Source organism: Ctenopharyngodon idella, chromosome 14 (assembly GCF_019924925.1).
Source record: "Ctenopharyngodon idella isolate HZGC_01 chromosome 14, HZGC01, whole genome shotgun sequence".
In the NCBI taxonomy this organism is placed as follows: domain Eukaryota; kingdom Metazoa; phylum Chordata; class Actinopteri; order Cypriniformes; family Xenocyprididae; genus Ctenopharyngodon; species Ctenopharyngodon idella.
The window spans coordinates 1,485,654-1,497,870 of NC_067233.1; the positions used below are offsets into that span (position 1 = coordinate 1,485,654).

The 12,217-nt window shown below is 39.7% G+C and overlaps 1 protein-coding gene across 2 annotated transcripts in view; it reads left to right on the forward strand.

Moving 5' to 3' along the window:
- Nucleotides 1–4,208: 4,208 nt before the first annotated feature.
- The window catches only part of flt4 (fms related receptor tyrosine kinase 4), a 43,789-nt gene continuing 35,780 nt past the window's right edge, over nucleotides 4,209–12,217 (forward strand). Inside the window, exon 1 of one of the 2 annotated variants that reach the window (XM_051860585.1) lies at nucleotides 4,209–4,598. In XM_051860585.1, the coding sequence (XP_051716545.1) occupies nucleotides 4,541–4,598 (58 nt within the window). In that variant the 5' untranslated portion in view covers nucleotides 4,209–4,540. The remainder of the gene's footprint in view (nucleotides 4,599–12,217) is intronic. The other variant, XM_051860584.1, reaches the window with a different exon arrangement.

The window sequence follows — 12,217 nt, forward strand, 5'->3', positions numbered from 1 at the left end:
CTTTGCAACTACATTGCAACTACAAGTCACTTTGCAGCTACATTGCAACTACAAGACACTTTACAACTACATTGCAACTACAAGTCACTTTGCAACTACATTGCAACTACAAGTCACTTTACAACTACATTGCAACTACAAGTCACTTTAAAACTACATTGCAACTACAAGACACTTTACAACTACATTGCAACTACAAGTCACTTTACAACTACATTGCAACTACAAGTCACTTTGCAACTACATTGCAACTACAAGTCACTTTACAGCTACATTGCAACTACAAGCAAAGACTATAGATATAGAAAGATGGTTCACTCCTGTTAGTTATGAATGGGAGAAACTGCAAAGCACAATATGGCGGAATACATCCCGCCTTCTAAGTAAAAGAGCCATATGCTGATTGGTAAAGTCGTTGCGTCACTGCAGCTGTCATTAGAAGTTCGGGTTCCCATAGAAACCTAAGACTCAAGCTTAGGACTGCACATGCGCATTGGCTGGTCTAACCTGAAAAATACGCTTTTTTTAACGCTATTTGAGCATAAACAACATTTATGGGACAGTTCATGTCAGATTTGGTTGCTTATTTGAAATGTTATTTAATTGTGAGTTCGCCAAGCAGTTTTTGAGATTTCAGGATTCCCCCATTCAAATAGAACTTGGTCTTGGATGTCCAAAATAGCTGCCCGGAGGCGTTTCAAATATGGTCGCCGAGTGAACAGACTTTCCTTGAAAGAGACTTTGATACAAGTCACTTTGCAACTACATTGCAACTACAAGTAAGTTTGTGACTACATTGCAACTACAAGTAACTTTGCAACTAACTTTTGTGAATGTGTGTTGGGGAGCATCAAAATAAAGTGTTACCCATGTTTGTACTATAATGTTTTTATCCACATGCTGAACATGAGTGTATAATAAAGACATTCTTTTCAAGATTTAACATTGAATTTGCAGGTATAAATACAGCCTCTCAACACTATCATGGGTTACTGAAAGTCTAATTTTCATTAGTCCACAAATGGTGTCACACTAAATTGGAAAAGTGCAAAGAAAGCATTTGCCATTAAACTGAAGCTCCACAGTTCACCTGACCACAGAGCTCATAACTGCTGCGATGTCTGTAAATGTATGCAGGCCATTCATTGGGTTGTATCTTGTTCTTGGCAGTGTTGTTAGTTCCTGGTGGTGAGTGACATGCTCTCATTTCCTTCTGATGAGCGGGAGAGCGGAGTAATGTGTTTCCTGACCCCAGGATGTGGAAGAAGAAACCGTGGCACTTCAAGGTCTAGTCCTTGAGCTGGACTATAGAGAACACGGCAAGAGGAAATGCTGCACTTTTCATGTGGATACCGGAAAAGGTCAATAATAATAATAATAATAATTGTCAGTACTTTTGATAGCTCTGTTTGGTAGTTTAGTGACGACCCAGCACAATACAACCTGTAAGCCTGGATCATTATTTTACTTCACACAGTTTTGTTCATGGGTTTAAAGCAACACATTGACACTTATCTATAATGTGTTTATAGCATCTCCCAAGTGACAGATGGTTCATATTTAAGTCCTGTAGAGTTTGATTGCATATGCAAACTTTAATGTCAGTAACTAAAAGTTAATATGCATACTGATTTTGCTATCTCACTTCTTCCCTGCTGTCAATGAGTCTATCAGAACAAACCTGCCATCTATTTTTGGATTGCAACCCGCCAGCTAAGAACCGCTGTTAAAAGCAGTGAGTCATAACTACTAATTGCAACCTGTTCCGGTACACAATCTGCATTCAAAGAGAAATCAAGGCTTATTTATTTGCTGTTTACCATATTTTTCCATCCAAAGCTTTTTAAAACACTTAAACTATAAAGGAACAATCCCTCTGGAGTGATGCAGGGTTAAATGTTCTGCTGAAGGGACTAACGACAGCGGAATAGAATTTTTATAATGTAAATTTGTTCATATAGATAGAATTATTGCCATTAAACTTGATCGATTAAGCAAACACCCATCTGCCAGTCATGAATATGGCTGTTAAAGATTCATTAGCCAGTGGCGTAGTGTTTGTACACGTGCCAAGTAACATTATGACTGAAGAATCCCCTGACCCTTCATACATTCACACTAATGAACGCTTCAAGAGCCAAATCAAACATAAAGCATGCCTGTGAAAACACACACACACACACTCACACACAATCACACACACACACACACACTTGCTGCCCGTTCCTGCACTCTAAAAAGTGCTGGGTTAAAAACAACTCAAGTTGGGTTGAAAATGGACAAACTCAGTGGTTGGGTTAAATGTTTGATCAACATGCTGGGTAGTTTTATTTGACTCAACTATTGTTTAAAAATCAGACACGTAATTACTAGAGGCAATAATAATATTTAAAAGGTGAACATTTATTAATAAGCAATATAATGTTATTGTTTAGTTATTATTCATTAAACGTATTAATAAATGGTTTATTAAACATATTCATTTCCAACATATTTTGAGTTCATTTTATGCAAGAAATACAGTAATTTTTTGTACAATAGCTGAGTTAAATAAAACTACCCAGCAGGTTGGGTCAAACAATCCAATTGCTGGGTTAAAACAACTCATTCGCTGGGTTAAAACATCCCAATCACTGGGTTAAAACAACCCGATCGCTGGGTTAAAACAACCCAATCGCTGGGTTAAATCAGCACAATCGCTGAGTTAAAACAACTTGTTCGCTGGGTTAAAACAACCCAATCGCTGGGTTAAATCAGCACAATCGCTGAGTTAAAACAACTTGTTCGCTGGGTTAAAACAACCCGATCGCTGGGTTAAAACAACCCATTTACTGGGTTAAAACAACCCGATCGCTGGGTTAAAACAACCCAGTCGCTGGGTTAAATCAGCACAATCGCTGGGTTAAAACAACCCGATCGCTGGGTTAAAACAACCCAATCGCTGGGTTAAATCAGCACAATCGCTGAGTTAAAACAACTTGTTCGCTGGGTTAAAACAACCCGATCACTGGGTTAAAACAACCCATTTACTGGGTTAAAACGACCCGATCGCTGGGTTAAAACAACCCAGTCGCTGGGTTAAATCAGCACAATCGCTGGGTTAAAACATCCCAATCGCTGGGTTAAAACAACCCATTTACTGGGTTAAAACATTCCAATCGCTGGGTTAAAACAACCCAATCGCTGGGTTAAAAGAACCCAATAGCTGGGTTAAAACAACCCAATCACTGGGTTAAAACAACCCAATCACTGGGTTAAAGCAACCTAATCGCTGGGTTAAAACAACTCATTCGCTGGGTTAAAACATTCCAACTGCTGGGTTAAAGCAGCACATAAATCGCTGGGTTAAAACAACCCGAACAACTCATTCGCTGGGTTAAAACATTCCAACTGCTGGGTTAAAGCAGCACAATCGCTGGGTTAAAACAACCCAATCGCTGGGTTAAAACAACCCGATCGCTGGGTTAAAACAACCCAGTCGCTGGGTTAAATCAGCACAATCGCTGGGTTAAAACATCCCAATCGCTGGGTTAAAACAACCCATTTACTGGGTTAAAACAACCCAATCACTGGGTTAAAACAACGCAATCGCTGGGTTAAAACAACCCAATCGCTGGGTTAAAACAACCCATTTACTGGGTTAAAACAACCCAATCGCTGGGTTAAAAGAACCCAATCGCTGGGTTAAAACAACCCAATCACTGGGTTAAAACAACTCATTCGCTGGGTTAAAACATTCCAACTGCTGGGTTAAAGCAGCACAATCGCTGGGTTAAAACAGCACATTTGCTGGGTTTATTGTTTTTAACCCAGCATTTTTTTCAAGTGTGGGAATGATCTGATTAAGTTTAAATGGTCAGATGGGATGTGAAGTTCTGCTGGAGAGTGTCCCATTTATCATGGTCTTGATAGCGTTATGATCATCTAGTTATGGTCTGGATAGTCTGACAAAGGACTTAATATAACACCTGGACTTATAGGGGCAATTTGAGATGCAGCTTATTCAGATCACTGCAAATATACTCCTTAATCCAACCATTTATATTTAGACACCCTCAATCAACTGCTGTCAGAAAAAAATCCAGGATTTCAGGGCTTTAAACAGTGGCATTTACGCTCTCCGTGATATTAACACAAAACACATGTCCACTACACTGGACACAAATGAACTGCTGGTCCTCAGAAGGATATATGCACTGTGGTCAAATGCTTCATCAGTTTAAACAGGTCCAGACACTTTATGTGACACTTCAGACTGGGGAGGAACAGCATTATCACGGGCGTTCATGAAGCAAAGGAGGCAGATGAGTGAGTCAGAGGAAAAGGAAATGATTGTAAATCCATTCAGAACTTCAGGATTCTCTTTTCAACAGGAAAAAGAGCGTTTTATTCCCGTCGTCCTGTGGCACATCCTCTTTCAGAGACGCTTCTTTGGGTTTCACCTGAATCTGAGGTGCTTCTGCTCGCTTTATTAAATGACATCGGAAGACGCGCAGGTTTGCTAGAATATCTAAAACCCCGGAGGACTGGAAACCTGGAAATGAAGAGAGATTGTACGCTTTTCTGTCGGATTTGGATTGGGATTCCCTTCTTCTCAGGTGAGATTAACGCATGTTCGATAAACCAGCCTAGAAGGACGCTAAAATGCAGAAAAACATTATGAACAACGAAGCTGTCAAAACTGCGAGCGCGCGCGAAAGTTCGTGATGTTTGAATCTGGTCGCGTTCTAGAAAACTGTGAAAGTTTGCATGCAAAGTTTGTCGAGGCGCTTCTTGTTAACGTTGTAAAATGTTGGTTCAGTTCTGTATTACTCATGCAAAAGTTTTTGTATGTGTATTAACTCTTTACTGGGTATTAACGCTAATCATAAGCAAATTAGCAAAATTTGCACAATAATTTACAGAAATAATGCATTGACGACATCATCTAAATCAGGCTAGTTGGGGATTTATTGAAATGGATTTGTGTGTTATATGTAATTTACTTCATCATTTGTTTCTGAATTGAGCATGACTGCTCTTCAGTTTGGCTTTGCATAATTATTTACCATTTTAACGCAGTTTAACAATGCAATCAATGTCTAGTTTTGATGGATTGTATGAGATAAATCACTAGAGGGAGCCTTGTCTTTATTCTTGCCTGGTCATTGGTCTTATTGATGAGAAAGTAATTAAGTTGTACAAGATATCTTAATGCACATTATTTTTTGAGCAATGCTTTCTTTCCTTTGTGCCTTCCTACAGATGCAAAATCATGTTTTTATATTGACTTTAATCTTCATGGCATTTGCTGGTGTTTTCTGTTATCGATATCTTGCATATTTTTTTGCTGTGGTATTTCTTATGTACACAGTTTTATTCCAGCAGAACACCTCTGAAACCAGAGCCTCGGTCAGGGGGTACGGTATCAGCCAATCATAATACTGAGCTGTTTGAGTCTCAAAAATCCCTGTTTCATGGTAGTGGTGCAGAGAGAAGTTACCAGATAAAGACATACTCGAGAGCTTCGGTCAGCGCAGGTGTCATAGAGAGAGATCGGAAAGTTTGGAAAACTCACTCCTCCCGAGCGTTGCCAGGTTGCATATCAAACAGAGAAGACTCTGGCAGAAGGATGCGTGGAATCTACAGAACTCCACCTATAGATGTCTGCATTAAAATGAAAACCACATGGCAGCTTGGTGACCCTGTCATAACAAGTGCCGTGCCTCTGCTAAAGTCCAAAAAGCTTTTTTAAGCAGGATGCTTTTTAAAGGTTGATTTCAAGAGCAGAGCTGTTATCAATCAACTGCATTTGAAGATTTGACGTTTGCATTAGGATGCAGGTTTATTATGTAAAGTTGTTGGCCGCAACACCGACTTCAAGGCAGTGTCTGTAGTGTCTCGTATAATGGAAAGTAATTACTCTCTGGAGATTCCTGTGATTAAACTCCATTGCTGTGTTGGCAGAACAAATATCTCATCATCAGCTCTTCAGAATGTTTGTAATATGAAATATGACTGGAGCTGAACTCTATAAAGGTGTAATTGTAAAACCATATTTCAAATTTTGATGTCAAGATCTCACTTTCAGCCATGTGTTTCACATTAGATGTGCTAATTGTGCAGGTTGGGGTTTGACGTCTCGGTGTTTTATTGATATTCTGATCTTCCTGGGAGCAATACAATTAATAATGTATCGTTATTACTATTGATTGCTCATATTTAGGATTTTTGCTATGAACAATCCCCAAACTTTCAGTTCTAAACTGAAAACTAAACTGTTTGGTGCTTTACAGACATGAATGATAAATCTATTCATTTTCTAAACCACCTGACTTGTGGGTTTTGCCTGGCAGATGATAAAAATTAATCATCATTGTTGTTTTGAGGCCACCATTGGTTTTCATGCAGTTTTCCAAAAAATTGGGAGAGTCGAGTGAAAAAAACATTATTGTAGCTTGTCAAAAACTAAAATATGAAATACATGAGAGCTTATGATATTTAAGACTTGAAGTTTATGTAAATTTGCTCCATACATCAGAGGATGTTTACACTAAATACAAATAGCAATAAATACCACTTACTCTAAGTATAAACGGGTCAATGACGTGACGGGTCATTTTTTTGGCCTTAATAATAATAATAAAAAACAAAGATATGACATCCAAAGTATGTAAGGTAGTACAACTAGATCTCTTTTATTGAATCCCAAACTTTTTAATTATATTTTGCTACATATAAAGGTATTTTAAAGATTTTGAAGTGTCAAAAGTTCATTCGGTTTAACCGTCCAAAGGCCAATACAGCCATTTCATTTGTGATTAAAATATCTTAAAATGTAATAAATGTATAAGTTTTTTATTCTGGCATGATTTTATAACATCATATATCAACATAGTGCAAAATGGTATTAAAATTATGTGTAGAAGTCGTTGCTTTGTTATGAGAAAGAACGTCCAGAAAAATGAATTTCATTGATGTCATTCGGAGTAACCAATATAAAGGACCATTTTGGATCAAGTCATGCGGTCAATATCATGTGACAGGATGTGACATCATTCAGACACCTGCAAAGGACCACATGGTCATGAAGCAAAGTAACTAACTCTCTTTTAGCTATTTGAAAAATTCATGTTTTCACTTGTTCATACACATGTCCTGAAACATCAGGTCATTCGGTACAACCGCTATAAAACATGGAAAATGTTGTAATATTTTAAAAACTTGTACTAAATATAAAATATTTGATTGTTCTTTTGTTAGCTAGCTAGATATCAGCCTGTTAGCATTGTTTGAAAATATCATCATTCGGTGTAACCAAAAGTGTCATTCGGTAAAACCGAAATTTTGGTTAAACCGAATGACTTTTTTGCTGACAAATTTTGTCCATCTTGTAAAAAATGACAAAAGCAGTGTTAATTGATTATAAAAACCACATAATCTCATTGTTAACACTTAATAAGACTTCAAAATTATTATATCTCCATTATGTTTTTTTACACTTTTAAAAACCTTATTCGTCAATAATGTTAGATACTATTTAGTTGTAGTTATTTTCATCTCAGTGTGCAAATAGTCACTAAAAGTATGACAAGAAACATCAATTTTTTTATTTTGTGTCTGTTCAGATCATTTTGAACAAAAATATGTGGTTCAAACTGACCCCTAACACAATACAAATAGTTTGAAATTATGAAATTTCTCACATATTTTAGATTTTTTAAATCTCTGGCGAGCTACAATAATGGTTTTCTGTTTTTACAAGATTCTAAGTGTTTTTCATCATGTTGATTTTTGGCAAGTTGCATGGAACCCAATGGGGGGTCAGTTTGACCTCAACGGGAGGGTTACATTTCTTCAGAAAGTATCAAAATCTACTTTTAGTCTCTTTGTCTGTTGAAACACTTATTTAATTACATCACGAGGATGGAACATACAGCGCACTCCCTCAAATAACCCTTTCTATTCATAACATACAGTAAATGTTCAAATAAATACTGGTAAACACTCAGAAGTATTTAGGAGCTACAGATATATTTTCTCACGCAATCACTTCTGTTATATCACTTACTATACAAGCAGAATTCTCTAATAGACTTTCAGTCTGTTTCTAGGTTTGTGTTTAAAGGGCTTGTCATCAGGTTATATACTGTGTTTTCACTTTAAATTGAGATCCTTCTTGAGGGTCTCGGTGGAGGAAAATGTGAAGCTTATTGGTTTAAGCACAGAGTCGCCATAATTGGAATGAGCTCCGTGGCCTGTGGCAATATTTCATGCTGCGCCGTGAGGCGTAACAAGTGTTAGATTTCTTTGGTCAGTGATATGGCATTGGAGGTCAGAGAGGGTTCGTGGGAAAGAGGACCGCAAGCATGTCCTTTGCCTCCACTGACCAAATCCATATATTAATCTGATATTCATCTTTGTGCATCAGCAGATTTATAACAGCTACCATTATCTAATGAACTGGCCCACATGGAGTCTGTGACACCCCTAAAGATTCGGCTAATTTGATTGTACTTTCAGCTGAGCTTTGATTCATATTAAGGACTTGGATTCCTACTGTTCCAGTATCATTAGATCTTAGTGGGGGAGATAATTTCCGAACGACAGTGATGACAGAAAATGAGATTATACCGTGGAAAGAAGACAGCGTCCTGTTGGCAGCCTCCACAGGTACAGGAAATACTAGTAAGGGATGAGAAAGCAACATGTAGGAAACCCACACAGATGTCTCCCCTCCCACAACATCCTGACCTCACCCCAAATCCCAGCCAGGAAATAGGAAGGCCACAAGTAGGCAGATAGACGTGCATAAAAGGACATACAGTCGCACTTTTGGATCTCATCCTCTCCCCACGGGTGACAGCGGAATCAAAGCGTGTCCCTGGCCTTGGCTCTAGAGGACAGAGGAACTGCATCCAGCTCTGTCTCTCTCACTCGTGTTTTAATGTGCACATCCCCTCCTGAGGCCTGACCGATGTCCTCCACGCCGAGCGGCGGGATGCTGACTCCTCAGTCCAGGGAGGAGGTCTGTTCTGTGGCCTAGTTGCCCTCCAGTTGTAGGCCGGACACACGGCTATTTCAGGCCCTGTGCCCTACTGTCTGACTGACCCGACCCTGCTGATAATAGACAGAGTGATAGATAGATAGATAGATAGATAGATAGATACATAGATAGATACATACATAGATACATACATAGATAGATAGATACATAGATAGATAAATAGATCAGAAAGAATAATAGGAAAATGAACATTTCTCTGTTATCTCCCACTAAAGGAAATTGTGAAGTGAAAAGCCAAGCAGGAAAACAGGAAATTTACTGGATAGGACAAAAAATGCATTTGCCTATCAAAGGTTCCATGTTTCCGTCCTCAGAGCAAAAGGGAAAAGACTACCTTTGAAGGCCTTATTTCTCACTGTTATATATACCACAGCGAATAACAATCCATGAATGCTTCAAAGTGCAAGAATGACTGCTCTCTGCTCCATTTATCTGTTTTCCACAGGCGTACGACTTCCCAAAATACCCCGCAGCTCACATTCAGAGATGCTTAACTGTCACTAAAGGTCTTACTTTTTTTTAACCCAGCGATTGGGTTGTTTTAACCCAGCGGTTGTGCTGTTTTAACCCAACGTTTGGGTTGTTTTAACCCAGTGATTGTGTTGTTTTAACCCTGCGATTGTGTTGTTTTAACCCAGCGGTTGTGCTGTTTTAACCCTGCGATTGGGCTGTTTTAACCCAGCGGTTGAGCTGTTTTAACCCAGAGATTGGGTTGTTTTAACCCAGCGGTTGTGCTGTTTTAACCCAGTGATTGTGCTGTTTTAACCCTGCGATTGGGATGTTTTAACCCAGCGGTTGGGCTGTTTTAACCCAGAGATTGGGTTGTTTTAACCCAGCGGTTGTGCTGTTTTAACCCAGTGATTGTGCTGTTTTAACCCTGCGATTGGGATGTTTTAACCCAGCGGTTGGGCTGTTTTAACCCAGCGATTGGGGTGTTTAACCCAGCGATTAGGTTGTTTTAACCCAGCGATTGAGTTGTTTTAACCCAGCGATTGGGTTGTTTTGACCCAGCGGTTGGGCTGTTTTAACTCAGCGGTTGTGCTGTTTTAACCCAGCGATTGGGTTGTTTTAACTCAGCGGTTGTGCTGTTTTAACCCAGCGATTGGGCTGTTTTAACCCAGCGATTGGGCTGTTTTAACCCAGCGATTGGGTTGTTTTAACCCAGTGGTTGTGCTGTTTTAACCCAGTGATTGTGCTGTTTTAACCCAGTGATTGGGATGTTTTAACCCAGCGGTTGTGCTGTTTTAACCCAGCGATTGGGCTGTTTTAACCCAGTGATTGTGCTGTTTTAACCCAGTGATTGGGATGTTTTGACCCAGCGGTTGTGCTGTTTTAACCCAGCGGTTGTGCTGTTTTAACCCAGTGGTTGGGTTGTTTTAACCCAGCGATTGGGCTGTTTCAACCCAGTGATTGGGTTGTTTTGACCCAGCGGTTGGGCTGTTTTGACCCAGCAGTTGTGCTGTTTTTACCCAGCGATTGGGTTGTTTTAACCCAGCGGTTGTGCTGTTTTAACCCAGCGATTGGGCTGTTTTAACCCAGTGATTGTGCTGTTTTAACCCAGTGATTGGGATGTTTTGACCCAGCGGTTGTGCTGTTTTAACCCAGCGGTTGTGCTGTTTTAACCCAGCGATTGGGCTGTTTTAACCCAGCGATTGGGTTGTTTTAACCCAGTGGTTGTGCTGTTTTAACCCAGCAATTGAGTTGTTTTAACCCAGTGGTTGGGCTGTTTCAACCCAGCGATTGGGTTGTTTTGACCCAGCGGTTGGGCTGTTTTAACCCAGCGGTTGTGCTGTTTTAACCCAGCATTTGGGTTGTTTTAAAGCAGATCCTCTTTAAAAATGTTTTAGTTAAAATGGCCGTCCTAACCAGCTTGTCCTTATAGGCTGTTTAGTCGACCACCCTGTCCATCCCAATCATTCCCAATGGAATATCATAACTGACCACACAACTATCACATTCTGACCTCCATGATCCAAAATTGTATCTAGGTTAACATGACCAGGTCACTGTGAAGAATCTGGTGCCATTTTAATACAAGAATTTATTTTTCCTCCAGTTGTAAGAGGGCCTCAAAGCGCTGCACACATCCAGTATCTACTGCAGTGTGCTTTGAATTACAAACAAGCGATACAGTATGAGCCCTCATCTGTCTCTGCCTAGGGGTTAACCCCTGCTAACTGCTTATGTATTACTCTAGTCATATATCACACTGACAGGTTAACAGTCAGCGCCCCAGACGACTGCTACACACAGCATCCTTGTGAAAGAAACGTATATCCATATGGAAAGGATCTGGCACACAGATCATGCCAATTTAGCATTGAATCTGTGGTTTACACTGGATGATTTCAGAACGCCGCCCTAATATCTCTAAGTCTGCTATCAGATACCTTCCAAATGTCTCTGGTTCTCATTCCTCGGTGCCGTCCAACTGTGTCTGTGGGCTGTGTTCTGGCAGAAAGTGCGCTTGCACAAGTCAAACATCCTCACAAATGTTTTGGTGTGCAGTGGAGAGTTAAAGCCGGGCCCATTGAGCACAGCGCTGCGAGTCCGTGTCATCATCACATCTGGGGAGAGTGAATGAGAAGCGCTGCGGATGAGAAGTGACCGCTCGCACTGTGAGCCGCTTAATGTTTGTCATAAATCTTTTCAAGTCAGCGTGTATGCAACTCAATCTTTCGTTTTCAAAGGGAGCAAAGCATTTGAAGACAGATCACATTTAAACCACGAGATGTGTTTAGCAAAATGACGAATGTTTCTGCATCATTTTGCATCAGCGAGGTTTAGTCCATATGCATGGTAACAAAAATGCCTTCAAATGTTTTGGGTTTTCTGTGAGGAATCAAGACTTCGTTCTGACAGCAACAGCAGTGATATTTTCTCCCTGTCATGTCATAAAGATATCATGCAGATATCACAGACATGATTTGTTTTTATCGCTTCTTAATTTCCATCAGCCATGTTTGTAATGTAAATCTCTCTGTTTGAAGTCCGTCTCGAGATGTTATTATAACAGTTAAGAGCAGTTGTTGAAATGTAAGAAAATGAAGAAATCTTTTTAGGTTTCTGTGAGTTTCTATCATGCTGTACCTGCTATCGGATGTGATTTATTTGAATTTCAACCCTGAATCTATGGCTCAAATTCTGCAGGACAAAAATCACCTCGTTAAA